At 54.4% G+C, this 27,763-nt stretch overlaps 1 protein-coding gene across 3 annotated transcripts; it reads left to right on the top strand.

The window, feature by feature from the left end:
• The first annotated feature begins 12,432 nt into the window (after positions 1-12,432).
• On the top strand, positions 12,433-27,487 carry CAMSAP3 (calmodulin regulated spectrin associated protein family member 3). Of its 3 annotated transcripts, none has more exons than XM_081230548.1 (18): positions 12,433-12,705; positions 18,378-18,631; positions 18,931-19,053; positions 19,137-19,232; positions 20,306-20,353; positions 20,617-20,755; positions 21,356-21,495; positions 21,581-21,674; positions 21,749-21,803; positions 21,954-22,027; positions 22,320-22,389; positions 22,526-23,930; positions 25,103-25,242; positions 25,323-25,630; positions 25,987-26,086; positions 26,511-26,623; positions 26,702-26,820; positions 26,909-27,487. In XM_081230548.1, exons 1-18 carry the CDS (start codon positions 12,558-12,560, stop codon positions 27,212-27,214), a joined length of 3,732 nt encoding a protein of 1,243 aa, XP_081086674.1. In that variant the 5' UTR covers positions 12,433-12,557; the 3' UTR covers positions 27,215-27,487. The 3 variants fall into 3 exon arrangements, with proteins under 3 accessions (XP_081086674.1, XP_081086672.1, XP_081086673.1); XM_081230546.1 differs by having other exon boundaries at positions 22,475-23,930; XM_081230547.1 differs by lacking the exon at positions 20,306-20,353 and having other exon boundaries at positions 22,475-23,930.
• The last annotated feature ends 276 nt before the right edge of the window (positions 27,488-27,763 follow it).

Here is a 27,763-nt window from a genome sequence, read left to right as displayed (position 1 = left end):
GAAGGCATTTAAAAAATTTTTTTTAATTAAAAAAAGAAAAGCTATTGTTTCATATTTTTATTTTGTAACTGGCCACTTTCATTAGTTCTAATAATTTTCAGTTAGTTGTCTAAGTAGACAATCATGTCAATGATGGATTGTCTCTGTTTCCTATTAATTGCATGTCATTTCTGATTCCTGCCTTGTTGCATTGGCTAGCACTGTTAGAAATAAAGCTGAACAATACCGGTGATATTGGCCATCTTCATTTCTTTTAAATTTTTGTGAGAACTCACCTTGAACATGGTGTTGACTTTGATTTCAGAGTTTTTATCAGGAAAGAGTGTTAAATTGACCGACCCTCTGTAATGTGCATTGACAGGTATGGTAGGTAAGCTGGGCTATTGAGATGATGATTGCCATATGATTTTTCCTTTTTAATTTCTTGATATGACATATTACATTGATTTTCTAATGCCAAACCAGCCTTGCATTGCTGAGATAAACCCCACTTGATCATGATGTGTTTTCTTTTTAATATATTGCTGGACTCTATTCGCTAATATTTTTTTAAAGTTGTCTGTGTCCATATTCATGAAAGATATTGGTCTGTGGGTTTTTTTTTCTTGTAATATCCTTATCTGGTTATGGTATCAGGATAATGCTACCCTCATAGAATTAACTGGGAAGCATTCCCTCCTCTTCTTTTTCTGTAAGAGTTTGTTTAAAATCAGCATTATTTCTTTCTTTCACTTTTGTAGAATTCACTGGTTAAGCAATCTGGACATGAAGTTTTCTTTATGGGAAGGTATTTAATCACAAATTCTATTTTTTAATAGACACAGACCTATTTAGGTTATCTATTTCTTCTTTTTTAAATATACGCACATGTATATACATGTACATGAAATATTTTTATGTTGTTAGTTTTACAAAAACAGGGTCATATTATTCACACTTTTCTGCATATTGCTTTTCTTTTCTTTTTTGAATTTTATTTTATTTATTTTTTATACAGCAGGTTCTTATTAGTCATCCATTTTATACACATCAGTGTATACATGTCAATCCCAATCTCCCAATTCATCACACCCCCACCCCCACCCCCTGCTGCTTCTCCCCTTGGTGTCCATACGTTTATTCTCTACATCTGTGTCTCTATTTCTGTCCTGCAAACTGGTTCATCTGTACCATTTTTCTAGGTTCCATATATATGCGTTAATATATGATATTTTTCTCTTTCTGACTTACTTCACCCTGTATAACAGTCTCTAGATTCATCCACGTCTCCACAAATGACCCAATTTCATTCCTTTTTATGGCTGAGTAATATTCCATTGTATATATGTGCCACATCTTCTTTACCCATTTGTCTGTCGATGGGCATTTAGGTTGCTTCCATGACCTGGCTATTGTAAATAGTGCAGCAATGAACATTGGGGTGCATGTGTCTTTTTGAATTATGGTTTTCTCTGGGTATATGCCCAGTAGAGGGATTGCTGGGTCATATGGTAATTCTATTTTTAGTTCTTTAAGGAACCTCCATACTGTTCTCCATAGTAGCTGTATCAATTTACATTCCCACCAACAGTGCAGGAGGGTTCCCTTTTCTCCACACCCTCTCCAGCATTTGTTGTTTGTAGATTTTCTGATGATGCCCATTCTGACTGGTGTGAGGGTCCTTTCTCTCTCTCTTCTCCTTCTGGGACCCCTATAATGCGAACGTTGTTGTGTTTAATGTTGTCTCAGTGTTCTCTTAGGCTGTCTTCATTTCTTTTCATTCTTTTTCCTTTATTCTGTTCTGCGGCAGTGAATTCCACCATTCTGTCTTTCAGGTCACTTATCCATTTCTCTGCCTCAGTTATTCTGCTATTGATTCCTTCTAGTGTATTTTTCATTTCAGTTATTGTATCGTTCATCTCTGTTTGTTCTTTAATTCTTCTAGATCTTTGTTAAACATTTCTTGCATCTTCTCGATCTTTGCCTCCATTCTTTTTCCGAGGTCCTGGATCATCTTCACTATTGTTATTCTGAATTCTTTTTCTGGAAGGTTGCCTATCTCCACTTCATTTAGCTGCTTTTCTGGCGTTTTATCTTGTTCCTTCATCTGGTACATAGCCTTCTGCCTTTTCATCTTGTCTATCTTTCTGCGAATGTGGTTTTTGTTCCACAGGCTGCAGGATTGTAGTTCTTCTTGCTTCTGCTGTCTGCCCTCTGGTGGATGAGACTATCTAAGAGGCTTGTGGAAGTTTCCTGATGGGAGGGACTGGTGGTGTGTAGAGCTGGCTGTTGCTGTGGTGGGCAGAGCTCAGTAAAACTTTAATCCGCTTGTCTGCTCATGGGTGGGGCTGGGTTCCCTCCCTGTTGGTTGTTTGGCCTGAGGCGACCCAACACTGCAGCCTACCTGGGCTCTTTGGTGGGGCTAATGGCGGACTCTGGGAGGGCTCACGCCAAGGAGTACTTCCCAGAACTTCTGCTGCCAGTGTCCTTGTCCGTTGGTGGGCCACAGCTGCCCCCCACCTCTGCAGGAAACCCTCCAACACTAGCAGGTAGGTCTGGTTCAGTCTCCTGTGGGGTCACTGCTCCTTCCCCTGGGTCCCGATGCACACACTACTTTGTGTGTGCCCTCCAAGAGTGGAGTCTCTGTTTCCCCCAGTCCTGTAGAGGTCCTGCAATCAAATCCCGCTAGCCTTCAAAGTCTGATTCTCTAGGAATTCCTCCCCTCATTGCCGGACGCCCAGGTTTGGAAGCCTGACGTGGGGCTCAGAACCTTCACTCCAGTGGGTGGACTTCTGTGGTATAAGTGTTCTCCAGTTTGTGGGTCACCCACCCAGCAGTTATGGGATTTGATTTTATTGTGATTGCCCCCCTCCTACCGTCTCATTGTGGCTTCCGCTTTGTCTTTGGATGTGGCATATCTTTTTTGGTGAGTTCAAGTGTCTTCCTGTCGATGATTGTTCAGCAGTTAGTTGTGATTCTGGTGTTCTCACAAGAGGGAGTGAGGGCATGTCCTTCTACTCCGCCATCTTGAACCAATCTCCCCTATCTATTTCTTCTTAAGTAAGCTTTGGTAGTTTTGCATTTCAAGGAATTTGTTTATGCCATGTAAACTGTCAAATTTATCAACATAAATCTGTTCATAAAAATCCCCTCATTTTCCTTTTAGTGTCTGAAGGGCCTATAGTGATATTCCCCCCCCACCTTTTTTTTTGCAGTACGCGGGCCTCTCACTGCTATGGCCTCTCCCGTTGCGGAGCACAGGCTCCGGACGCACAGGCTCAGCGGCCGTGGCTCACGGGCCCAGCCGCTCCGCGGCATGTGGGATCTTCCCGGACCGGGGCACGAACCCGTGTCGCCTGCATCGGCAGGCGGACTCTCAACCACTGTGCCACCAGGGAAGCCCCAGGACTTATTCTCTTAATAACTCTCATATGTAACATACAGCAGTGGTAATTACATTTCTCATGTTGTACATTACATGAGGTACAGAAGTTTGCACCTCTTCGGTTTCTAATAGTCTACAGTTCTGCTGCAGGGATTAAGTTTGGGGAATGATAGGAAGTGGAAAAGGAGTACAAGGGAGGACGCTAGGAGGAGGAAGGATGGAACTGTGGGGGGGAGAACAGCTTTGGGGAGAGCAGAGCATAGGCATGGATGGTGGCTGCGGAATTTTAGGTGAAGTTTCCACTCTCTCTCATCTCACTTCATCTGACTCCCTCCCTTGGGCCTCCTCACACAGATACCCTTGAGACCACTTTCCCCAAGGTCACCATTGATTGCTATGTCCTTGTATCTCCTTGTGACTGCTCACTCCTTCTCCCTTGGACCCTCCAAGCCAGCCCTGAACACTGGGGATCCCTCTCACCTTCCAGAAGCTCTCACCTGCTTTGTCCTCAGGCTGTGTCTCAGTTTCTTTGGGGCTTCAATTTCTCTGACTCCACAGGGTATCCCCAGCCCTGACCATGACTCTTGAGCAGCTCGCACGCCATGGGATCATACAGATGGGGCCATCACAAGACCCCACAGTTTGTGTGATTTGCTTTCTCCAGTGTGTCCCTTAGCTGTGCCCTTAGAGTTGAAAAGGGTGGGTGAGCACAGCAGTGAATTCAGAGGATGATAACAGAACCTTCATTTGTGTCGAATCCCCACAGGCTTCACCAATGTCCAAAGAGCAATCAGAGCCCCCTTCTCTCTCCCCCTCTTCCTCCTTCCCCTACGATCACCTTAGACTTTGCTTTTCTAACCTGCAAAGTCACTTCCTCCCTTCTGTCTGCCCACAGACCTCCTCCTACCAGAGGAGGGAAAGAGAAAGGAATGAAGTGGATAGAAAATTTCTTCCCATCAAGGACATGCAGGGGACAGAAGGCACACTTGAGATAATCTCTTTCCCTTGACCTACATCAGTAACGAGTATGTGCATGAGTGTGTGTGTGTGTGTGTGTGTGTGCATGTACAGATACTTGCCTTCATGAGTGTGATCATGTGGGTATTATTGGGTATTTTTAAAAATTTTATTGGAGTATAGTTGATTTACAATGTTGTGTTAGTTTCAGTTTACAACATAGTGATTCAATTATACATATACATACATTCATTCTTTTTCAGATTCTTTCCCCGTATAGGTTATTACAGATTTTTTTTTTTTTTTTGGCTGCACTGCATGGGCATGTGGAATCTTAGTTCCCCAACCAGGGATCAAACCCGCAACCGCTGCATTGGAAGCACGGAATTGTAACCACTGAACCACCAGGGAATTCCCTATTACAGAATATTGAGTAGAGTTCCCTGTCGGTTATCTATTTTATATATAGTAGTGTGTGTATGTTGATCCCAAGCTCCTGATTTATCCTCCCCTCCCCGCATGTTTCCCATTAGGTATATTTTAAATGTCCAAGTATGTATTTATGGATATTTATTTAGTATTTATATATGTGTCCCATTGCATGTGTTTATTATAGACTAATTTTTTAGAGCAGTTTAAGTTCACAGCAAAATTGAGCATAAAATACAGAATTCCCATACACCCCCTCCCACTCCCATGCACAGCCTTCCCCGTTATCAACATAGGCCTCCAGATGGTACATTTGCTACGACTGACGAACCTACACTAACACGTCAACATCACCCAGAGTCCATAGTTGACATTAGGGTTCACTCTTGGTGTTGTACATTCTATGGGTTTGGACAAATGTATAATGACATGTATCTGTCATTATAATATCACACAGGGTGCTTTCACTGCCCTAAAAATCCTCTGTGCTCCGCCTATTCATCCCTCCTTCCCCCCCTAACCCCTGGCAACCACTGATCCTTTTACTGTCTCCATAGCTTTGCTTTTTTCCAAAATGTCCTCAAGTTGGAATCATACAGTCTGTATCATACAGCCTTTTCAGATTGGCTTCTTTCACTTAGTCATGTGCATTTTTCAAAGTTCCTCCATCTCTTTCATGACCTGATAGCCATTTCTTTTTAGCACCAAATAACATTCCATTGTCTGAATGTCCCACAGTTTATTTATCCTGCTGAAGAGCATTTTAGTGACTTTCAAACCCTGTTGTGGGACTTCCCTGGTGGTGGAGTGGTTAAGACTCCACGCTCCCAACGCAGGGGGCACCAGGTTTGATCCCTGGTCAGGAAACTGGATCCTACATGCATGCCGCAACTAAGGAGCATGGCTGTTGCAACCAAATTAAAAAAAAAAAAAAAGCTCTGCTGTGTGAGGGACAAAACGGGCCAAATTATCCCTTTGAGACTATTTTACATTCGTGGAAGCACAGGGGGCATCACCCATAGTGATCTGTAAAAGATTATGAACTCTGCCTTCCTTACATCCCCCTGGGACCTGAAACTCAACCTGTCCAAGATGAAACTCATCATCCTCCCCTCCCTCACCCAACCCGGCCTCTCATCCCATGTCCCCATCTCAGCCCATGACTCCACTGTCTACCCAGTTGTGAAAGAGAGAGATCTGGGCATCTTCCAAAATTCCCCCCCGCCCCCGCCGCCACCAATCAATCAGCAAGTCCTGTCAATTCTCTCTCTCTTTTTTTTTTTTGGCCTGGCCGCATGCAGGATCTTAGTTCCCGACCAGGGACTGAACCCAGGCCCTCGGCAGTGAAAGCACCAAGTCCTAACCACTGGACCACCAGGGAATTCCCCCAATTCTTTCTCTTAAATACATTGTGAATCCTTGCTTTCTCTCTAGTCCCAAATCCACACCCTAGGATTGGCCTCCTAAGCCATGCACGCTTCTGTGGTCCACCTGGCATGGGTAGGATTGTTTTGGAGATCCCAAGCCCCTCAAAGGCAGCCTTGAGTCTCGCAGACATGCCTACATCTTTCTGGACTAAGTTTCCAGATTTGACCTCATCACCTGCACACCTGCATGGTTTTCAATGGGAGAGTGATTAATTCAGGCTGCCGGGGACATTTGACAATGTCTGCAGACATTTCTGGTTGTCATAATTGGAGGGTGGCTGCTACTGGCATCTAGTGTGTAGAGGTCAGGGATGCTGCTAAACATCCTACAATGCACAGCATAGCTTCCCACAGCAAAGAATGATCTGTCCCGAAATGTCAATAGAGCCGAGGGTGAGAAACACTGTCCTAGAACCACTCAGATCAATCCATAGACCAGTGCTGGTCCCATCCAGCTGATTACCCATCCAGATAAGAGAGTACAGAAAATAATAAGCGTTTAGAAACTTTCTAGTAACTTGGTCTCGTCATTTATGGACTATTGGGCTTGTGATTTGCATGTTTTATAAATTCCTTTTTTTAACCATTTTTTATGTTTTTAAGATTTTTTTTATGTGGACCATTTTTTTTTACAAGTCTTTACTGAATTTTGTTACAATATTGCTTCTGTTTTATGTTTTGGTTTTTTGGCCGTGAGCCATGTGGGATCTTAGCTTCCCGACCAGGGATTAAACCCTCACCCCCTGCATTGGAAGGTGAAGTCTTAACCACTGGACCTCCAGGGAAGTCCCCTTTAACCATTTTTTAAATTGAAGTATATTTAATTTACAATGTTGTGTTAGTTTCATGCGTGTATATATGTATATTCTTTTTCAGATTTCTTTTCCATGTAAATTCTTTTTTTAATTAATAGACTTTTCTAGAACAAATTTAAATTTACAGAAAAATTGAGCAAATAGTACAGTTTCCATATAGTCTCTCCCCCAACACACACACATACAGTTTCCCCTATTAGTAACATCTTACACTAGTCTGGGACTAGTGAACCAATATTAATACATTATTATTAACTAAAGTTCACACGTTATTCATATTCCTTCGATTTTCCCCGAATGTCCTCTTTCTGGTCCAGGATCGCACGTGACATTTAGTTGACACGTCTCCTTAGGTTTCTCTTGGCTGGAACAGTTTCTTGAGCTTCCCTTGTCTTTGATGACCTTGAGAGTTTTGAGGGTTATGGTCAGGTATACAGGAGGATATCTCTCAACTGGAATTTTTTTTTGATATTTCCCTCATGTTTAGACTAGGGTTATGGGTTTGGGGGGAGAAAGATCACAGAGGTAAAGTGCCATTTTCATCACAACATCTCAAGAGTACATATTCTCAACCTAATTATGACTTTGGTGTTGACCTTAATCACCCAGCCAGGTGATGTAGTGTGTTTGGCAGTTTTCTCCACTGAAAAGTTATTCTTCCCCCCACATCCCGCACTCTTTACTCACTGTTTCTTTTGGAAGGAAATCACTGTGTGCAGTTCTAACCATCCCTCAGGGTGAAGCACCTCCATAAATTATCTGGAAACCTTCCATACCTGTCCTTCATTTGTTAATGTATTCGATCATTTCTTTGTATCAGTGCAAACTCATGGACATTTATTTTATTCCTGGAGTTATAATCCAATACTGTATTAATTTTTTTGTTCACATGGCTCTGGCTTTGGCCATCGGTAACTCTTTCAGTTGGCTCTTGTGGACCCACAATATATCCCCATCCTTGATCCTTGTCAGCTGTTCCTTGGTTTCTGGCACTATGCATGTCTTTTTCTTATTTGGCCTCACCGCGCCGCTTGCAGGATCTTAGTTCCCCGACCAGGGATTGAACACATGCCCTCTGGAGTGGAAGCGTGGAGTCCTAATTACTGGACCACCAGGGGAGTCCCATGCACGCCTTTTTCAATCTTATTTTCCTATTGAAATTCATTTTTATTGCATTTTAGGGATTGGGGAAAAAAATTGGTCTGCACTGGCAAGAATTTGAGAAGCACTCCAAAACCTTCCAGCATCTTCCTCTATATCCTTCACTCAACCCAGCTACAATGACCCATCCGAGCACCAAGCTTGTGCCTGCCCCAGAGCCTTTGCCCTGGCAGCTCTCTCTGCCTGGAATGCTCTCCCTCCAACTGTTCCAGGTCATCATTCCTGTCTCTGCCCATCTCCCTCTCCTCAAAGAAGCCTCCTTGTTCCAAACTAAAGCAGCCCCGCCCTGGTTATCTCCAGTACACTCACTTTGTTTTGTTATGATCCCAATAGTTTGTCCCTTTCTGAAATGATTCTTTGATGTATTTGTTTATTGCCTCTAAATGGGAGTGTCATGAGGACAGGGACACCCCTGGGCATGCACAATAGTGTTTTGGTTTTTAAAAACATTATTTCGAAATATTTTGGAAATGTTTCCCTGAGGTCCCTGGGGGTCTGATAATAATCTCCCTCTACTCTGGCCAACCTTCAGAAGGGCCACCATGCGACACTGTCAGGGTGAGGAGGACAGAAACAGTGGCCATACCTGAATCCCATCACCACAGCTTGCTTTGGGCTAGAGGCACAGAGAGGGGACCCCAACCCTCCTCCTCTGCTCTGAGATCCCCACAACTACAGGCCTCACCCAACCCCATCTGAAGGTCATAGATATTTAGAGAAGGTGTGCCAGCCTCGGGATGGAAGTTTCAGCTGGTGGAACTTGGATCCAGGTGACTTGGGCTCAAAGCCTCCTTCCATTCTCCTTGCCATGTGACTTCCGGGCTCTTGGCTTCAGTTCTTCTGTCTATAAAATGGGTATAGTACTCACTATGCTGGGGGGTGGTGAGGATTAGATGAGATTGTGCTGGGCATATAATACTCTCGAAAATTGTTACCTGTTAGCATGATCCGTGAAGTGCACACATGTGCAGAATTTTGCAGGTGACTTTTTTGGGGTTCATACAGTTCCCTAAACCTAGTCCTGAACACTTGACCTATAAAGCCTCTAAGTCATCCCCACCCCCAGCTTAATAAAACCAGGGCCCATCGAATGAGTTAGGAGGCTTGAGAGCCAGGCCCCGGGTGAGCAAGGAGGCTGGAAGCAAAGATGCCAGGAGGACGAAAGGGGACGGCGGGGAGGGGGCCACCCGGTGCACACAGGGGAGCCAGTGTGTCCGGAGCAGCCTGGGCCCCAGGAACAGGCCCCTGGGAAGAGGTGGGACGTCGATTCCAGCAGGCATGGGTGGGGCGGTCCAGCCTAGCAAGGCATTCCAGTCCTGCCGGTGTGGGGCTGGGCTCCAGGAGGCCCCCGGCTCCTGCTCTGACGCCGCCGGAAGCCCCAATGGCTCTCGCCTCCGAGGACGCCTGAGGGCCTGCAGGGCGCCTCCCAAGGCAGGAAAACCTTTGCCTGCGTGCTCACAGCGCGTCCCCCAGCAGAGTGTGCCAGCAAGCGGCAGGCACCGTCTTCACCCATGTTTGCCCTTGGGGTCCACAAAGGTCACGAGAATCTCCCCAGGGAAAGCAAACACACGTGTGCGCCGGCAGGACACGCCACGCTCCCAGGAGGGGATGGGCACGAAGTCATGCCCTTCCCCGCCAGGTCGCCTCCCCATGCCCTGAGCCCCAGATCCCCCGACAGAGCCGCAGATGGGGACACAGAAGCCCAGTGCGAAAAGGACTTTCCAGGTCTTTCGCGGGGGGTGCTGGGACACGGGCCAGGGCACACGCACAACGCACATCCCACACGTGCGCTCAAACACATCTACACTGGCCCCGTGGTGTGTGCGCCCACACCTGCTCCTGCACAGGCACATCCAGACAGGAGGGCCCACGCCCCAGCTCCCCTCCTTCAGGCACACCCACCCACTGCCCCGCACCATGACACCCACGCCTCAAACACGCCTGTGCAATGCATGTTAAGGGGATGGGGGATTTCTACAAAGGCTGGGGCTCAGGGACCACCATGGGTGGCGGGGGAGGCACTCAGGAGCCTGACTTGCTGTAGTGATTTCTCATCTCATAAAAAAAAATTTTTTTTCATTTACTTTCTTTCTTAAATTATTTATTTATTTTTGGCTGCGTTGGGTCTTCGTTGCTGCGCATGGGCTTTCTCTAGTTGTGGCTTGCGGTGGCTTCTCTTGTTGCAGAGCACGGGCTCTAGGCGCGTGGGATTCAGTAGTTGTGGCTCGCAGGCTTGATTGCTTCATGGCATGTGGGATCTTCCTGGACCAGGGCTCGAACCCGTGTGCCCTGCATTGGCAGGCAGATTCTTAACCACTGCGCCACCAGGGAAGCCCTCATCTCATAGAATTTTATACAGTCAAGAAAACACTGTTTTGTGTGTGTGTGTATAGATTGAAACCCCCGCCGTAGGTGTAAAAATTCACCCACCTGGTCTCACTTATATATGACAAACAAGTGCATCTAGATGCACACAAATACCCTTACACACCCACAAAGCCATTCAAAACACAACTCCTTACACATGTACACCTACTCACACACTACAGCCATATGTTCACAACCAGGCACCCATAAATGCACTTACACATAAAGAGATACATTCAGATACTCAGTTTACATTCAGAAACCAGATACACACACTCATACATGTGCACCTCGTCAAACTCACACTCACAGATCCGTGCAAATATTCACAAATCCACACAGATGTAAACACCAGCTTCACACACACAAATACACAAAATACACTCAGCGATACATGTCAACAAATAAACAGATAACATATAAACCCAAACACATACGTACACTTATTATACACATGAAACTACACTCAGGTATACACATCGGGACATACACAAAGACCTACACTCACAAACACTTGTGCATTCACAATTACACACAGTTAAGAGGCACACAGTAGATATCTTGACAAAAAAACACCATGGAACACACAAGCAAATATTGAATATCCACAAATAGAGGCTCAGACATTTACAAGTATACCAGGTAACATCCACACAGTTGCATCATGTACACAAATATCTGCGTTCACACACACACAAATATATTCTCTCTCACACACATACCCCTCATACTGACGTACACAATCAAGCTCATACCACACATAGATTTGCTCACACAAATATGCAGTTCCTAGAGAAATAGGCACACTTGCACTCTCATAAATGCATCCAGAAATGGACATTCTTCCACAATTATACCCACTTCCACTGTTTACACACCCTGTCATACCACCTTAGCTCACACCATATACCCAAACACAGTCATCCACAAATACACTCACATGTAAATACACATATATGAGCAAAACACATTCCACAATTGCTACCCCCATACACACACCCGTGTGCACACAATCATACTCATAAACTCATATACAAATGCATTTAGATACAAATACATCACCCTCATTTACACACAATTGGAGCCCGGCCCCCCAAAAATTCTGTTGATACCACAAATGCACACACAGACATTTGCAAATATACCCAGTAACAGCCATTCAACCACACTCACATATACAAGCAGTCACACTCCTGCATAATTACACACACTCTCCCATTTGTCGCACATACTCCTTCACTGACATTCATCACACCCTGACACAAAAGAGTACATTTAGATGCTCACAAATAGGCAAACTCACAAATGCACTGACAAAACACAAATACACACACACTCCTGAATCCTCAGGACACCAACACCTACACAGCACAGATCCTTGTACACACAACACACATGAAAAACAAGGACACACAAACTCGCACGTTGTCACATTCGCACAGATACGGACACGCAGACACCCTCAAACACACTCAACACCCTCCTTTCACCACCCAAACACATCCAGAGATCCACACACTGATACGAATAGAGACACACGTTCTTGGACGCTCACAAGACACAATGAGAAACAGGTGCACACACGCGCGCGCTGCCTCCAGGCCGGGAATGACAAGCTCACGCTCACAGCTAAGGAAACACACTTGGGCAGGCACACGCACCCGCAAGCAGAGGGTCCCTCGTCCTCCCCGGCGCGCGCGCGCACACAGGCGCGCGCGCACACACACACTCCTCCGCAGCCTCCCCCGCCACCACCGCAGTCTGGGCCCGCCCCACCCTGCGGCGGCGAGGGGCCGGGAGAGGCGAGGGGACAGGGTCGGGGGCCAGGCCCGGGGGCGGGGCGCACCTGGGCTCCGCCCCGGGGCGGGGCCGACGCAGCGTCGCGAGCGCGAGCGGCCGCACCTGGCTCGCCTGCGGCCGCGGCGGTGACGGTGGTGGTGACGGCGGGCCCGGCCCGGGTGCTAGCGCGGCGCAGCCCAGCCCAGCTCAGCCCGAGCGAGCGAGCGCGGAGCCGGTGCCCGCAGCCCCGGCGCCGCCATGGTGGAGGCGGCGCCCCCCGGGCCCGGGCCGCTGCGGAGGACCTTCCTTGTACCCGAGATCAAATCGCTGGACCAGTACGATTTCTCGCGGGCCAAGGCGGCGGCCAGCCTGGCGTGGGTGCTGCGGGCCGCGTTCGGGGGCGCAGGTACCAGGCCGGGGGAGAGGGCTCGGCAGGTGCGGGGGGCGGGGCGCCGCGCCGGGGAGGCCGGGGCCGTGGGAACAATAGCGCCGGTCGCCGGGGGTCCCCGGGCCCGGGCCCCTGCGCGCCGGGCCTCTGGGCTTCCTGCTCGGCCCAGGCGGTGGACTTTGCCCGGCCGGCTGCGGGAGCGCGGTGGGGGTGGGGCCGGCGGCCCAGCTCCGCGCCGGGACCCGGGCGTCCCGGCCCCCAGGTGACCCGGGCAGGGTCTGCGGGCCGAGTGTTGTCTCCTACTGCGGGCCTCGCCTGGCTGCCCTCCCCCACTTTACACACTCACATCGTGCGCCCGCGAGGACCCCCGCCCCCGTCCAGTCCGGACGACACCCGGCCCTGCCTGCTCTGCGGGCGGTGAGGGGAGCGGGAAGCCCCTCTTTCGCCTCCACGGCCCCGGCCGGCGGCTGGCAGCTGTGACTTATTGCCCCATTTTGCTTAGGAGGAGGCCGAGCCCAGCAGAAGGGAAATGGCTTATCCAAGATCGCCGGGGGTGGGGGCCCAGGTGCAGGGCTTCTCCCACTTCCTCCCCCCGGTTCACGTGTGTGAAGAACTCAGGCCACCCCACCGGGGAGGATGCGAATGGGTCCCTAGGATTTGCGGCCCAGGGAAGGCTCAGTAATGGCCCCATGCCAGAGCTGAGAGTCAGGGCCTGGCCGTGGGGAAGACGAGTTAATTAAGGTCTGGGCCTTCTGGGGGGACGCCCTGCCCTCCCACTGGTCCTGCCCACTGGTCTTGGCACCAGCTGAGCACAGCCCATCATACCTTCAGTGGCCTTCCCAGATCAACCTGTTCTGGGTGTGGGTCTTGGTGACAGCTGTCCAGTCTCCTGGTTCCGCCTGAGCCTGTCTTTCTCCCAGTCTCTTTCTCTGCACCCTCCCAAGCAGGGCCCACTCTGGGGCTCACCACCCACAGGGATCTGCTTGAGAAAGGGCGTGGGGGGTGGGGGGATGGTTGGCGGGGAGAGACCCAGGTCTGCCCCAGCCCCTCGCATCCCAGGTTGTGAGGCCACAGAGGACTCAACTTTGGGAATCAGAACTGGCTTTGAGTCCCACAGTCCACCAGAATGTGAACGAATTAACCCAATTCTCTAAGCTTCTGTTTAGTCCTCTATAAAAGAAGGCATTTGTTCACTTTGTTATCCATTTCACAAATGTCTGCGGGGCACCCACTAAGTGCCAGGGCAGTGCTGGGGTGACTGGGGTCCCAGTTCCTCCTTTCACAAGGTGAGAGAGACTGACCACTGGATTATTCTGTTTCTGGCGCACAGTACACACTAAGTGGATGTTGCTATTCCTGCTACCGTGACCAGTGGTATTTTTATTAATGATAATATTATTCATCATCTGGCCAGGGACAGCAGAGAAATTACTGTTCCATTTCCCAGAAAGAAAAGTCAGGTCCCTGGGGGACGCCCTGACTCACCCGGTTCTGTTCTCACTGACCCAGCTCCCCTGTGTTGTGTGACATCCTCCCCGAAGGTCGCGTTGAATCTGCCCCCCACCCACGTTCTCTAAACAGAGGGGGACTGAGGAAGGTGGGACCCCAGGCTCTGAACGGGAAGTGGGGAGCAGAGCCCTGCTTGGTTCATGAACTCTGGGGCTCTTTACTGATGCCTGTTGGGTGCCAGGCCAGTGCTGGGTGCTCAGGATGGAGAGAGGGGGATGAGACTTGAAACCAGATCATTGCCGCTTAGAGTGATAGAGTGAAGAGTGTAGAGTGAAGTCCAGTTAATGTCGAGGCGTGCTGCGGGCCTTCCAGCGAGCAGGCTGGGGGAGGAAATCCCTGGAATCTTCCAGGGAGGGGAGGAGAAAGGAAGGCTCCCAAGAGGAGGGGGCATTTGAACCTTGAAGGATGTGTAGGAGTTTGCCAGGGGGAGGAGACCAACAGCGAGTTCTCCGAGAAGACTGTACAGGTCCCAGTGGTGGCCAGGAGTGGCCAGGGAGATGAGGGAGTCTGGTGCAAGTGATGAGGGCCTCTCAGGCCATGGATGGGGAATCTGAGGGCCCTGGGGAGCCATGGAAGGTGTTTGGGGACTGACCAGATGAGATCAGATATGCAGTTGCCCCGGGGGAATAACGGCTGGGGGAAGGGGTAGTTCTGATGGCCCCAGGGTACCAGCGTGAAGAGGCTGGGCAGGAATGCAGGCTAGTGGGCTCCACAGAACTCAAGCTCAGAGATAAGGAAGGGTGGCATCTTTATGCAAGTTTGGGAAACACCACATGCAGTCCCTTAGGCCGCCAGAACCTCCAGGTGATGCTTAGGGAACTAGGGTCCCATTGGCTCTGCCCTTTACTAGCTCTGTGATCTTGGCCAAGTCATCTTAGCTCTCTGGGCCTCGGTTTTCTTATCTGTACAACAGATAAAAATAAGTCTCGGAATAATGCAATGAGCAAATGCACACGAGGAGGCGATGGTGGTCCAAGGGCTAGCTGCGCTTTAGCTGTGCTGTCCAGGGTGGTAGCCACGAGCAGCGTGTGGCCGGTCTGAATTGTGCTGTAAATGTAAAATACACAGTGGCTTTGGAAGACTTCGTACCAAAAAAAAAAAAAAAAAAAAAGTGAAATATCTCGTTAATAATGTTTTTATATTGATGACGTGTTGACGTGATAATATTGTGGATATATATATTGGGTGAAATATATTACTAAGTTAATGTTACTTGTTGCTACTTTTTTTTTTTTTTTTTTTTTTTTGCGGTACGCGGGCCTCTCACTGCTTTGGCCTCTCCCGTTGCGGAGCACAGGCTCCGGACGCGCAGGCCCAGCGGCCACGGCTCACGGGCCCAGCCGCTTCGTGGCATGTGGGATCTTCCCGGACCGGGGCACGAACCCGTGTCCCCTGCATGGTCAGGCGGACTCTCAACCACCGCGCCACCAGGGAAGCCCCGCTACTTTTTTAATGTAGCGACTAGGAAATTTTAAACTTCCTGTGTGGCTCACATTCTATTCCTATCAGACAGGACTGCTCTACAGTAAATGCTCAATAGAACACTTTATATATAGTATAGAGCGGTAGTTCTCAACCAAAGATGAGTTTGTCACTTAAGGGACATTTGGCAGTGTCTGCAGACATTTCTGGCTGTTGCTACTTGAGAGGACAGTGCTCTTGGCATCCAGTGAGGCAAGACCAGGGATTCTGCTAAACATCTTAACAATGCACAGCACAGCACCCCCTGCCCCAGTTCCCCACGCCTCAGCCCCACTAAACACAAAATCATCCAGCCCCAAATGCCAATGGTGCCGAGGTGGAGACAGACTGGTGTAAAGTAAGGACATGATAAACATTAGCTATCGGTAGCTCTAGCTCAAGTTGTCATCTTCAAGGCCCTGACAAGCCCTGCAGGAAAGAAACTTTAATTTTGCTGATGGGAGCAGGAAGCAACCGGGCGCTGGAGAGAGCGGGAGGAGGGTTTGGCTTCAGGGGATGCCAGGAGCTGAAACCAGATGACTGATTGGATGTTGAGCGGGGAGAGAGAAGGAGAGATGGTGATCTCTCACTGTGATGGGGACAGAGAGAGGGAGCACGTTTGGAGTAAGACGCTGAGCATGATGGGCGCTGCCTGGGCTGCAGCAGGTGGCAGTGCTCAGATGGCCATGAAAGCCATCATAGTAGCGGGGGAAGTCCGTTGACAGGGCTGCTCAGACAGAGCGGTTGGGAGCCCAGCATCAAAGAGGCATGTCAGGAGGTGGCCTGGCTTGAGTGGTGGGAGAGAGAGAAAAAGATGCCAGGGGGAGGAAGTTTTCCCGAAGAAGGAGGTAGTCGGCAGAGAGCCCAGGCAAGATAGTGGGCGTTGGAAGGCCACTGCTGGCCTTGGGGAGGCCAGGAGCTAGGAGGGCAAGGGCAGATCAGGGAGGTTGGGACAGGGGAAGGCTGGAAGGAAAGAAAACCTGGAGAACTCTTTTTTTTTTTTTTTAATTGAAGTGTAGTTAATTTACAATGTGTTAGTTTCAAGGGTACAGCAAAGTGATTCAGTTATACATATATATATTCTTTTTCAGATTCTTTTCCAGTATAGGTTATTACAAGATAATGAGTATAGTTCCCTGTGCTATACAGTAGGTCCTTGTTGTTTACCTGTTTTATATATGGTAGTGTGTATATGTTAACCCAAACTCCTAATTTATCTCCCCCGCCCATCATTTTTGGTAACCCTAAGTTTGTTTTCTATGTCTGTGGGTCTATTTCTGTTTTGTAAATAAGTTCATTTGTATCATTTCTTTTAGATTCCACATATAAGTGATATCATATGATATTTGTCCTTGACTGACTTCACATAATATGATAATCTCTAGGTCTGGAGAACTCTTCGTTCAAGGGGCAGAGAGATGGCCCAACTCTACACAGGGTTTGGGTATTAAGTAGGAAGGTCAAGTGTGAGTTTAGGGGGTGGGGAAAGAGTGTGGGGGGCAGGGAGGGGCTGAAAGCCAGGGTGCCTGGGTCCTTGTAGGTGAGGGTAGGGGCCTCTGGAGAGCATCGCTGTGAATTCAGGCACCTGAGGAAGGCCTGGTACGACACGTTCAAATGTTTTTAAGCAATAGAATCCTGCCCCCTCCCATCCTTTCAAACACGCAGAAGCCCAGTATACAAAGCAGCAGCTCTAATTGGGATGAGTTGGGGCCTCCCTGGAAGACCCATAAGGGCACATCCAACCGCGTTGGCCTCGGTTGCCTCCTGTCTACCTCCCAGATCTTCCTGGCGGCTTATTCTGATCTTTCTCCTCCCCACCCTTGGGTCCCACTTGGTTGGGGCTCTGCCACCCCTCCTCCCTCCACATGCGGCTTCCTCAAGCCTCTTCCTACCCTGCCTCTCTCTTTCAGGGTTTTTGTGGCTGCCTCTAAGCTCCAGCCCCTCCTGTACCCCCATCTCAGCCACCACCCTCTTTCTCTTGCCTTCCGCCTCCCTCTGTCTCTCTTCCCCCTCACTCCCAATGGGGCCCTGGGTGCCTCTCCCCTCCTCCCCTTCAGTCACCAAGTTCAGGCCATTCACCCCCCCACAAAGTGTTTGCAGTCTGTCCCCCTCCCCCATTGCATGCCCTGCCAGCCAGCCCCCCACTCCACAGCTCATCCCACCCCCTGCTTAAGGCCTGGGTTTGAATCCCAGTCCAGAGCTGTGTGGCCTTCTTGGTGCCTAGGTTTCCTCATCTGTAAAGCGGAGTTACCACGTGTGCCCTGGCTGCTTCTTCCTAGGGTTGTCTTAAGGCAAAGCGAGTCCGGTGGGGTGGTGTAGGGCACCCAGGGAGATCGATTAAGTCACATTGTCCTGCAGTCCTTAGGTGAGGGCGAGAGGGGTGGCTACAAGACCCCGCCCATCTGGCCTCCGCCCCCTCTCCTCCGGGTCCAAGAGCCCGCCATCTCCCCTGGCACGTGCTCTCTCCCACCTCCTCGCCTTTGTATGCAGACCCCCTACCTGGAACACCGTCACCCCTTCCTCTGGCAAACCCCCCCACACCTGCGCCTCGTGTCTCAGCCCAGGTGCCCTATTTTCCCGTCCCGGTGCCATCCTCCCTGGTCCAGACCCGCAACGACCCCCCCTCTTTAATTGGGTCCATGTAATTGTATGTATGCGGAGGGGTTATGTCCGGTGGCCCTGACCCGCCGTGATCCACTCCCCCCTCCTCGCCCCGGCAGAGCATGTGCCCTCGGAGCTGTGGGAGCCCTTCTACACCGACCAGTATGCGCAGGAGCACGTGAAGCCCCCGGTGACGCGGCTGCTGCTCTCGGCTGAGCTCTACTGCCGGGCCTGGCGCCAGGCGCTGCCGCAGCTCGAGACGCCCCCCAACCCCTCTGCGCTACTGGCCCTGCTGGCGCGGAAGGGCATGGTGCCCGCGCTGCCCGAGCGCCCGGTGCAGGAGGCCGACCTGAGGCACCAGCCTATCCTCATGGTAGGCCACGCCCCTACCTCGTTAGGTCCCGCCCACCAGACCTGGCTCCTCCCCTCATGGCTGCTCCCACCAGGCCAGGCTCCTCCTACCAAGCCTGGCGCCTCCCAAAAGGCGCTAACTCTGGCTCCTGAGGACTTGCCTACCCGGCCCACCAGATCCCTAAGGCCTAGTTTGTGACCTCAAAGCTTGGACTGCCTCCCAAGCCCCTCCCACTTCGAGCCCCTCCCACCTCCAGGTTCTTCCTCTTTCTTCTCCCTGGGAGGCGCTCTGGTCTCACCCTTCAGCTCTTGCCTCCATAGGGAGCCCACCTAGCTGTCATTGATGCCCTCATGGTTGCCTTCGCCTTTGAGTGGACAAAGACACTGCCTGGTCCCTTGGCCCTGGCCAGCTTGGAGCACAAGCTTCTTTTCTGGGTGGACACGGTAGGTGGGACTTGGGCTAAGGTGGGCTGGCGGGGGCCAGGATCACCCAGTGACTGGAGCACTGACCTCTCCCTGCTCCCCAGACCATCCGGCGGCTGCAGGAGAAGACGGAGCAGGAAGCTGCCCAGAGAGCATCTCCCGTGGCCCCTGCCGATGGGGTGGCCCCAGCGCAGGCTTCGGTGAGCCTGGGGCGATGGATGGAAGGGAGGAAGGAAGGGCGGCCCCTCGAGGGCTGGGTGGGCAGGTTGGAGCTGTGCCTCGAGGCCATTCCTGCACTGGGGGGGCTGGAGGTGACTCTCTCTCTCTCTGCCCTCTCCCCTCTGCCGCCCCTGCCACTCTCCTCTCTGCCTCTCTGGCATCAGTGTCCCACACGCTGGTACTGGAAGCTGGTTCCTGTAAGTGGGGCTGTCTCTCTGCCCCGTCTGCCTGCCCTGCTTGTCGCTGTCTGTGTGTCTGTTTCTGCCTGCCTGTCCTGCTCCCTCTCCTGTCTCTCCCCAGATATGAGCAAAGGAAGTAGGACCCCAGCCCTGGGGGGACAGAGAGAAACCCTTTGGGAACCAAGGGAAGGGGGGAATCTCTGCTGTTCCTGAAAGGACAGACTTCTCCCCGGTACATGACTCACCTCCCAGTAATCAAGAGGCTTGTCCACTTGAGCCAAGGTGGGGAGAGGGAGGACCCCAGCCCATAGACACATGGATCCTGACCCCAACAGGCAGGGCACATGGAGAAGACCCCTCTAGCCAAGAGAAAGATCCTCAAACCCAAAGAGGGTAGAAGAACCTTCCTGAGACTCCAGCTTCCCTAAGGACAGCTCCCTGGTCTCAGTTTTGGGGGCAGTGGGGTGTCCCTCCCTGAAGTACAAGGGGAAAGTGACCACTACAGGTGGCGGGGGGAGGTTTTGGGCTGAAGTCCCTGCCTTTGCTCACTTCAGGGTCTCCTTCCCCCAACACTAGGGCCTGGGTTGGGGGTTCCTCTCCTGCCTTCCTGCTTCCTCTGCATCCCCTCCCCCAGCTGGGACCTGGGTCTTTTGTTGGGGGGAGAGGATTGCCTGCATGAGTGGCTGCTTTGTGGGGTCCCTCCTGGCTGGGAGGAGCTGGGGTCCCCAAAGCCGGCCAGGGCGCAGTCAGGGAGCTGGATGGCCAGGGCTCAGGACAGGGGTCAGGGCTGTCTCCTCCCCCGCCAGAGGTGTGCTTGGGGGCCCAGCAAGTCAGCACCCCTCCCGCCCCGCTCACAGCTGCTCCTCTCCCCCCAGCACGCAATTGCCTTCTGTTTGAAGGAGTCGGGGAGCAAACCCCCCATGGTAACGTATCCCCCACCCCAGGGTCCCAGGAGTCCCTGTCCCCAGCCCCCGCTGCTGGCCTGGCTGCTCGCAGACACCTCCTCTGCCTCTTGCTGCTGCCCTTCCCCTGCTCCAGGCTGGCCCCCCCACCACTCTGGCTCTGGGACCCCCGGCTTCACGCCCCCTCGTGGCGGAAACCCCAGGCCTCCCCGCCCAGCCTGCATGACTGCTGACCTCGGAGGGGGCCAGCTTGACCTCTGACCTGACCCAGCTCCCACCCACAGATCCGATATCGCAAGGACCGCGCCGTGGCCCGACGTGCCCCCTGCTTTCCGACCGTGACCAGCCTCCAGGACCTGGCAAGTGGGGCTGCGCTGGCCGCCACGATCCACTGCTATTGTCCCCAGCTCTTGCGACTCGAGGGTGAGTGAGCCAGACCCCATCCTTGCAAGCCTGGCACCCAGGCATTGGCGTCTGTCCCCAGAGTAGTGCAGCGATTATAAGTGCAGCTCCCAGAATTGGCAGACCTGGGTTTGAACCTCTCTCTTCCCGTAATGAGCTGCGTGACCTTGCACAAGTGTCTAAACCTCTCTGCGCTTTATACAATTCACTCCTGCAGCAAATACTGATAGAGTACAAACTGCCAGATCCTGTTTTAGGTGCCAGAGATCCAGCCAGAACAATACAGACACGTTCCTGACCTCAGGCGGCTCACATCCTAGTTGGGAGAGAAAGACAATAAGTTCATCGAGAGGAATGTTCCAGATGCTAGGTGCTCTGAAGGGCACTGGGTAGTCAGGATAAGCTTTCTGAGTTGAGTTCTTGGGGGACTAGCACTCCAGGGGGTGGGAACAGCAGATGCAAAGGCCTGAGGAACAGCCTGTCACGGTACACACCTTGTGAAGGGGGCCTAGCCTGGCTCGTCAGAGGTCCTCCGTGCATGTTGGCTGCTGGGCCCCCGCTTCCCCGGGGCCCCATCCTCCTTCCCTTAGAGCTGGGGACGCAGGCATCCTGTCCTTACAGAGGTGTGCCTCAAGGACCCCATGTCTGTGGCGGACAGCCTGTACAACCTTCAGCTGGTGCAGGATTTCTGCGCCTCCCGCCTTCCTCGGGGCTGCCCGCTCTCTCTCGAGGACCTGCTTTATGTCCCACCGCCCCTCAAGGTAAGGCCATCTCGGGGCCTTGTGGGCAGAGGGGGGGTGTCGGGGGCCGTGCGCCTGGTTGGCTGACCCTGCTTTCCACCTCCAGATCAACCTGATGGTGCTGCTAGCGGAGTTGTTCATGTGCTTTGAGGTGCTGAAACCCGACTTCGTGCAGGTCAAGGATCTGCCTGATGGTCACGGTGAGGCCCTGGGTCCGGGGGGCATGGGGGCGGGGGAGGCCAAGCCCTGCCTGACCCTGCGCTCTGTGCTGCAGCCGCCTCCCACAGGGCCACGGAGGCCTCCCCATCTCAGAACAACAGCGGCAGCAGGTACCACTCCCCTGTTGGGTTGAGACTACACAGCCACAGTGGGCTCCTCCTCCTGCGGGGACGGGGAAGGGAGATGATCTGGTCTCTACTCCCGGGAGGGGCGAGGGAGGGGGAGAGGGGGCCCCTTGGCTGATGCGCATCTCTTGGCAGTTCTCCTGTCTTCAACTTCCGCCATCCACTCCTGTCACCCGGCGGCCCCCAGTCCCCACTCCGAGGATCCACAGGTGAGGGCAGGGAGATGGCTTCTCACTGGAGGCCCCCATCCAAAGACCACCCCAGCTGACCTCATGTTGTCCCTCTAGATCCCTCCATTGGGTCCCTCTGGCACCCGAGTGACTCCTTGGTGACACTCATTGTCCCCCCAGTGACCTCCCCAGTGGCTCAACAGGACCCCGTAGTGACACCACCCACCATCCACATAATGACCCATCAGTGACTCACCCACTGACAACCCGTGGAGGGTCCCCAGTGGCCCCCAGAGTGAGCACTGAGTGACCACTCACTGCCCCTCCCCAGGCTCACTGAAGTCCTCCCCGTCCATGTCCCACGTGGAGGCCCTCGGCAAAGCCTGGAACCGTCAGCTCAGGTGAGCGCATCGCAAGGGCCCGGGCAGTGGAGCGGGTGGGGCACAGGCTTGTCCCAGGGGCTGACCCCTCCCTCCGGCCGCCCAGCCGTCCCCTTTCCCAGGCCGTGTCGTTCAGCACTCCCTTTGGCCTGGACAGCGATGTGGATGTTGTCATGGGAGACCCCGTCCTACTCCGCTCCGTCAGCTCAGACAGCCTGGGTCCCCCGCGCTCTGTGCCAGCCCGGACCCCCACCCAACCAGCCCCGGAGACTGGCGACCTGCCTACCATCGAGGAGGCCCTGCAGATCATCCACAGTGCCGAGCCCCGGCTGCTCCCGGATGGGGCTGCCGACGGCAGCTTCTACCTCCACTCTCCCGAGGGGTCCTCCAAACTGCCACTGGCTTCCCCCTACCCACCCGAGGGGGCCTCAAAACCACTGCCCGACGGGCCCACCAAAGCACCCACCTACTCGCCCCTCCCCGAGGGCCTCTCAAAACCGTGTCCCTGCCCAGCGGGGGAGGTATCGAAACCGCCAGCCCTGTCTGAGGGCTCCCCGAAGGCGGCGGCTTCGTCCCCAGTGGCCAACAACTCTGAAGTGAAGATGACCAGCTTTGCTGAACGCAAGAAGCAGCTGGTGAAGGCCGAGGCTGAGGCAGGGTCCCCGGCAGCCACCCCAGTGGCACCAGAGGCCCTGAGCTCAGAGATGAGTGAGCTTGGAGCCCGACTAGAGGAGAAACGCCGGGCCATAGAGGCTCAGAAGCGACGTATCGAGGCCATCTTTGCCAAGCACCGCCAGCGACTGGGCAAGAGCGCATTCCTGCAGGTGCAGCCGCGGGAGGCCGGCGGGGAAGCAGAGGTGGAGGCAGGCCTGGCCCCTGGTGGGGAGCGGCCGGCAGGCGAGGGCCAGGGTGAGCCATCGCCACGGCCGAAGGCAGTGACCTTCTCGCCGGAACTGGGCCCGGTGCCCCCCGAAGGGCTGGGGGACTATAACCGGGCGGTCAGCAAGCTGAGTGCAGCGCTGAACTCGCTGCAACGGGACATGCAGAGGCTCACGGACCAGCAGCAGCGGCTCCTGGCCCCGCCAGAGCCCTCCGGGCCTGCCCCGCCTCCCGCAGCGTGGGTCATCCCTGGTCCCACGACGGGCCCCAAAGCCGCGTCCCCCAGCCCCGCCCGGCGCGCTCCAGCTGCCCGGCGCAGCCCCGGGCCTGGCCCCAGCCCCACACCCCGGAGCCCGAAGCACGCGCGGCCGGCGGAGCTGCGGCTAGCGCCCCTGACGAGGGTGCTCACGCCTCCCCACGATGTGGACAGCCTCCCCCACCTGCGCAAGTTCTCGCCGAGCCAGGTGCCCATGCAGACGCGCTCCTCTATCCTTCTGGCGGAGAGGCCGCCTCCCGAGGAGCCCGCGGCCCGGCCTGGCCTCGTCGAGATCCCGCTGAGCAGCCTGGAAGAGCCCATGGTTGAGGATGAGGGAGATGGGAGCCCCCCTGGTGCTGAGGATTCCTTAGAAGATGAGGCATCTTCAGAGGGAGAGCCCCGGACCGGGCTGGGATTCTTCTATAAGGTTAGAGTTACCTGAGCAGGTGGGGGAGGGGCCAGGTGGGTAGATGGATGGATGGTCAGGGATGGGTGGGCGGGTGGGTAGACAGGCGGATGGGTAGACAGTTGATCGCATGGATAGGGCTTTCCCAATGGATGGACAAACGGAGCTGGGGGGGAACAGAGGTGGATGGGTGGTTAGCCAGGTGGCAGCTGGCAGACAGACAAGGTGTGTATGTCCAGATGGACACATAGATGGGGTGGGTGGATAGACAGAGGGAGAGCAGGTAGTAGACAGTTGGACAGGGCTGGGTGGATGGATGGATGGGTGGGTGACGGACAGATGGACAGGAGTATTAGACGGATGGGGCTAGGGTCCTCTATGGTATCCCCTCCCTCCTGCTCCCTCCTTCATCCCCTACTGGCTTCCCTTCCTGAACTCTTCCATATCCAATCACTCTTCTTCCTGTTGGCATCCCCAGCCTGGGCCACCACCTCTTACCTGGACACCTGCAGTCACGTCCTGATTGGTCTCCACTGCCCACCCCTCACCATACACCAATCCCTGGCCATTTTCAACTGAGCAGTCAGCAAAATTTATTTAAAATGTAAATTGGACCTTGTCACCCCCTTATTTAAAACCCTTCTGTAGGTCCTCTTTGCTCTTAGAATAAAAGTCTTTCCCATTGCCGCAGGCTCTGCTCACCCCCGACCTCATCCTATGGCATCCTCCCCAGCTCTGCATCCCAGCCACACTGGCCTCCCTGCTGTTCCACACCTGCTAGGCTTGTTCTGGCCTCAGGGCCTTTGCACTTGCTATTTGCGCTGCCCAGAATGCTCTCCTCACCACTCACCCCCACCCAGTTCAGTCCTCATCATCATTCGAGGCTGCTTCCTCCGGGAGGCCCCTCTCGGTGTCCCCAGGCCAGGATAGGTCCCTCCCCACAGTGTAGACTGACAGCAGCCTCTGCTGGTGTCCACCAGTGTTTGTGTGATACCTGATTGCCTTCCTCGCTGGGTTAAGCGCTTGGTGTGCCCAGAACCCAGCATGGGGCTGTGCGCACAGCAGGTGCCCACCAAGTGCCTTCAGACCAATTACAAACACTCAAGGACAGGCGAGCGGCTGGGTCGACACAAGATCAGACTCCAGCCGAACCAGGGGAGGGACAGCCAGCTACACTTGGTGCCTGCCCCCAGGATGAAGACAAGCACGAGGACGAGATGGCCCAGAAGAGGGCCAGCCTGCTGGAGCGTCAGCAGCGGCGGGTAGAGGACGCACGGCGGCGGAAACAATGGCAGGAGGCCGAGAAGGAGCAGCGGCGGGAGGAGGCTGCGAGGTGAGGCTGGGCCCAGCCTGGGGAGCCTCCTGCCACTGGCGTCCCCACAACCTGATGGCTTCGATCCCCTCAACCTGCAGGCTGGCCCAGGAGGAAGCAGCCCCCGGGCCGCTGGCCCCCACAACTACTGCGGCCCCTGCCTCAACCGCAGCCCCTGCCGCCCGGGCCCCAGCCGAGGAAGAGGTGGGCCCCCGGCGGGGGGACTTCACGCGGCTCGAGTATGAACGCCGGGCCCAGCTGAAGCTGATGGATGACCTCGACAAGGTGCTGCGGCCCCGGGCGACGGGGAGCGGGGGGCCAGGCCGGGGAGGTCGGAGGGCCCCCCGGCCACGCTCTGGTTGCTGTGATGACTCGGCCCTGGCGCGGAGCCCAGCCCGCGGCCTGCTGGGTGAGGCCCCCGTGGGTATGTGGGGCGGGCGGTGCACGGTACGTCCGCAGGGCCGAAGCGTGGGCTCACAGGGGTCAAGGCTTCCACAAGGATGTGGGGCTGCAGCTGGGTAAGAGCCGTGGGCAGAGCTGGCCTGGGGTTCTCTCCACAGCTTAACAGGTGACGGGCCACTTCCCACAGCCTGGCGTGGTGGGGTGAGGTGGGGAGGTCATTGTCCAGCGAGGCTGCACAGGGCGAGGGTCTTGGACAGGACTGACGGCACATTCCCTCCCCAGCCAGCCAACTAAGGTCCCCTGGGCATATGTGGAGGTAAGGGGACTTCGGGTGGGGTCTGACCCGACACCCTCTGCTCCCAGGCTCTCGGCTCAGCAAAGTCTACTCCCAGTCCACCCTGTCTCTGTCCACCGTGGCCAACGAGGCCCCCAATAACCTCGGCGTGAAGAGGCCCACGTCTCGGTGAGTTAGCCTGGGCCGGCAAGCGTTTGTGTTCCAGGTGGCCTCTCAGAGAGGAGGGAGGGAGGGAGGGAGAGAGGAAGGAGATAGGGAGAGGGGGAGAGAGAGAGAGACGGAGAGAGAGGGAGAGAGGGAGAGAGCGCGCCTTAGGAGGGTGAGGTGGCACGAGGGTGTGCATCTGCCACCAAAGATGCAAGGCTGCACACCTGAGAGACAGGACCCGAGGTCGTGCCTCTCTGTTCCCGTGTTCAACGTGTCCGGGGCCGGAAGAGGGCCCTGCGTGGACTTGAGAGCCCAGATGCTGTCAGTGGATGCGTCCTGCCTGCTCGGCTGTGTCCTGGGCTCGCCCTTCCCAGGTCCCACCGCACACTGATTGGGAGGCTTCGTCCACTGCTGACCGCACCCCACCCCACCCCTCCCCCCGCAGGGCTCCATCTCCATCCAGCCTCATGTCCCCAAGCCGCCTGCCTGGCAGCCGAGAACGTGAGTGGGAAAACGGCAGCAACGCCTCCTCCCCGGCCTCAGTGCCCGAGTACACGGGTAGGTGGGACTTCGGGGGGTGAGCACCGGGCCCCACCGGCGCCCCCAGTCGTCCCTGCTGACCGCCCCGCCCCCTAGGCCCGCGGCTGTACAAGGAGCCGAGCGCCAAGTCCAACAAGTTCATCATCCACAACGCCCTGTCACACTGCTGCCTGGCGGGCAAGGTGAACGAGCCGCAGAAGAACCGCATTATTGAGGTGGGCCCGGGCCGGGGCTGGGGGACTGGTGGCGGGCGGGTTGCAGGGGCCCTGCTGGCCTGGCTAACTGCTTCCACCCCCCACCCAGGAGATCGAGAAGAGCAAGGCCAACCACTTCCTGATCCTCTTCCGCGACTCAAGCTGCCAGTTCCGGGCCCTGTACACGCTGTCCGGGGAGACGGAGGAGCTGTCGCGGCTGACAGGCTACGGCCCCCGGACGGTGACGCCCGCCATGGTGGAGGGCATCTACAAGTACAACTCGGACCGAAAGCGCTTCACCCAGATCCCCGCCAAGACCATGTCCATGAGTGTGGATGCCTTCACCATCCAGGGGCACCTCTGGCAGAGCAAGAAGCCCACCACTCCCAAGAAGGGCAGCAGCACCCCCAAATAGCCCCATCCCGGGTGGTCCGCAGGCCGGGCCCCACGTGCTCTGGCCACCGCCCTCCTGGGGGACAGCCCAGGGGACAGGCCATCGGTATGCCCAGGTCCTGGCTGTCCCCGTGACCTCGCCTGGGTGGGGCTGGAGTCCCCACCCCCTTACTTTGGTCCTGTCCTGCTGTGGGGGCTGAGCTGGGAGGTTCAGGGACTCAGGGCTCAGCTCAGCCCCCCGTCTGTCCTCCCCACCTTCTCGAATAAAGTAACTTAAAGAGAGCTCGACTGCCGGCACCTCCCCGAGGTTGGCTGGGGTGCCCGGTGACATCTCTGCCCGAGACGGTTTCCCACACTTGCCGGCTGTTCCCTGCCTCCCGTTCCCTCTTGAACCTGCTCCAGCCTCTCCTCTGCCCCCCTCGACACGACCCGGCCCCCAGGGCCCCGTGGCCGCTTCCCAGCTGCCTCTTAACTGACTTCCTGGGCACCTGAGGCTTCTGGCCAGCCCTCCCCGCCCCCGCTCACTTCACTTTTCTCCTCAGCGTGGCTGCTATTATGGGCCCCTCCTGGC

This window comes from Mesoplodon bidens (assembly GCF_964165515.1).
Source record: "Mesoplodon bidens genome assembly, chromosome: 4".
Taxonomy (NCBI): domain Eukaryota; kingdom Metazoa; phylum Chordata; class Mammalia; order Artiodactyla; family Ziphiidae; genus Mesoplodon; species Mesoplodon bidens.
The sequence above is the reverse complement of the archived record's forward strand: the minus strand, read 5'-3'. Positions and strand labels throughout refer to the sequence as shown.

What these genes read in the sequence shown, in the direction of transcription:
- CAMSAP3 (XM_081230546.1), top strand. Translation starts at nt 12,558, where the DNA reads ATGGTGGAGGCGGCGCCCCCCGGGCCCGGGCCGCTGCGGAGGACCTTC. An exon ending in CCCAGCCCGCGGCCTGCTGG is followed by an intron (nt 25,631 to 25,986) that starts GTGAGGCCCCCG and finishes CTCTGCTCCCAG; the next exon opens with GCTCTCGGCTCAGCAAAGTC. An exon ending in AGAAGAACCGCATTATTGAG is followed by an intron (nt 26,821 to 26,908) that starts GTGGGCCCGGGC and finishes CCCCCCACCCAG; the next exon opens with GAGATCGAGAAGAGCAAGGC.